The following is a 1,943-nucleotide window of genomic DNA, read 5'->3' on the forward strand; positions in this document are numbered from 1 at the left end:
GACTTGAGATCTTCTGCTAACACTCTTGAGAATCATGCCACTTTACCTTCCATGATAGAATTTACACCTGCAAAGCCAATAATTTCTCTTGAGGTCAAGGGAGTAGAAAGAATATTCGATTTTCTTGAGATAGTTAAGAAGAAGGGAAAGAAGGAAGAATATGGATTTCACATGTTTGAAAATTTCTTTCCATTTGGTCCAACAACACAATTTCCTATTCTCGTTGATAGGTATTATGAGGCACCTCCTTTATATGCTTAGAGGTCACTATGTTGAGATTATGTAGAGAAACTAACCATGTCTTTCATAAAGAATCCCTTGAAACTAGCAATAGCAACATATCTTATGCCTTTTGTACAAGACAACCATGTGAAGAGACCCATGTATCTTGATGAGGTGAATGCTAGTAAGTTGGACACTTATAATTATTGGATTATATCAAGGCTTCACTCAATTCATGCAGCAAAGATATATATTCAGAGCAATACTACATGTTGTCTAGCAACCAAGCATTTATACACCACGAAAAATGCTAGAATATTAGTTGATTGTCATGCAAAAATGTGCATTGAGCTTTCACAAATGACAAATATAGAATCACATAATGTTATGAAGAATGCTCCTTATGTTGGGCAACTTCAACAAATAAGAGATCAGTGGTGGCTACATTTGGTTCTCTACCAAAACCCCAACAAGGGCTTTCTAAGACAAGCTCTCAAAGAGTACCATGGCAGGTAATCACATATAAGCTTACCTTCTCTTTTTGTGAAGATTAGTGTGATGCTCTTTCTTTTGTTCTATGCTCAGTGTTTTGATCTTTTTTTTGTAGAGATTTGTGGCATAAATTGAACAAAATTGTGCATCTAGAGATTGCCATATGATTGTTAGCTCCCAAGAAATATTTGATAGTTGGATCAAAATCATGAAGAGATCATCTAGAGGTGAACTTATATCCCAAGAGGAGAATTCAAGAAGAAAAGGAAGGCAACCTTCTCCTGTTGCATTTCGTTGCCTTATGGGTTTAAAGGATAGAGACATTCTTACACTACAAGAGAAGATCAATGAAGTTTATATCCTTTTTCTTAGAAACAAATGGGATAAGGAAGATATTATTGACATGGAAAGAAGGGCTAAGCAAATCAAGCAAGATAAGGTCCTAAAGGAGGAATTAGTTACTCTTTTCAATGCTTCAGTTCTAGAAAGTAGCACTCTAATGAAGACTTGGGAAGAGCTTGTTGATGATTATGATATCAATGATGAAGTCTACACAAAGATTTTAGGCATTTTCAATGATTGGGTATGTAAGAAGCTCACGCGTGGAGCTGATGCAGGGTCCCTACCAAATGGAGCAAAAGATATTGTGAACTTTCTAATTGGAAAAAAGCGAGATCCTCTTCAATCCTCTACTACTTCCCCTTGGCGTGTATATGTTGTCGGATGCAATCTAGAAACCTTTGATCTTATACATAATGTTTACAAAGATCCAATTACCATTGGGGTTGTTGTTCTAGATGCAGCACATGGGGTTGAGGGAATGAAATGGGACTCTATAAAGTTTGGAAAGGTTGTATCTCCTCTACTACAAATGACATGTGAACCTAAACAATTCATATTATTATCATTTCTTGATCGAAAGAAAATGGTAGCTTTGTAAAATGCTCTTGAAAGCATTTCTTGCAAGTATCACATGCTAGTTGGTAGCCTCCATTTTGGACTTTGAAGGCTTGGACAAGGAGTGCAATGATGAAGATCTTAAAGAAGAACAAAGGATTGCAAAGGCCATTTTGAGAAATAAAATCAAAGTTATGGAAACTACAATCAAAGCATTCAATGATGCTGATGAGGTTGTATTTGATGTATATGCAAGTGGACTTGCATCTAAGGTGGCATTGGTAAACCATATAAACACTATTATAGTGGTTTGCAACATTCAAGAGCAGAGA

At 36.1% G+C, this 1,943-nt stretch overlaps 1 protein-coding gene across 1 annotated transcript; it reads left to right on the forward strand.

Moving 5' to 3' along the window:
- Positions 1 to 877: 877 nt before the first annotated feature.
- On the forward strand, positions 878 to 1,654 carry LOC148026819 (uncharacterized). The gene has a single exon (XM_087690344.1). The coding sequence runs from the start codon at positions 878 to 880 to the stop codon at positions 1,652 to 1,654; it is 777 nt and encodes a 258-aa protein (XP_087546470.1).
- The last annotated feature ends 289 nt before the right edge of the window (positions 1,655 to 1,943 follow it).

Source organism: Lygodium microphyllum, chromosome 13 (genome assembly GCF_053477565.2).
Source record: "Lygodium microphyllum isolate KBCC chromosome 13, Lygodium_microphyllum_v1.1.10, whole genome shotgun sequence".
Classification (NCBI taxonomy): domain Eukaryota; kingdom Viridiplantae; phylum Streptophyta; class Polypodiopsida; order Schizaeales; family Lygodiaceae; genus Lygodium; species Lygodium microphyllum.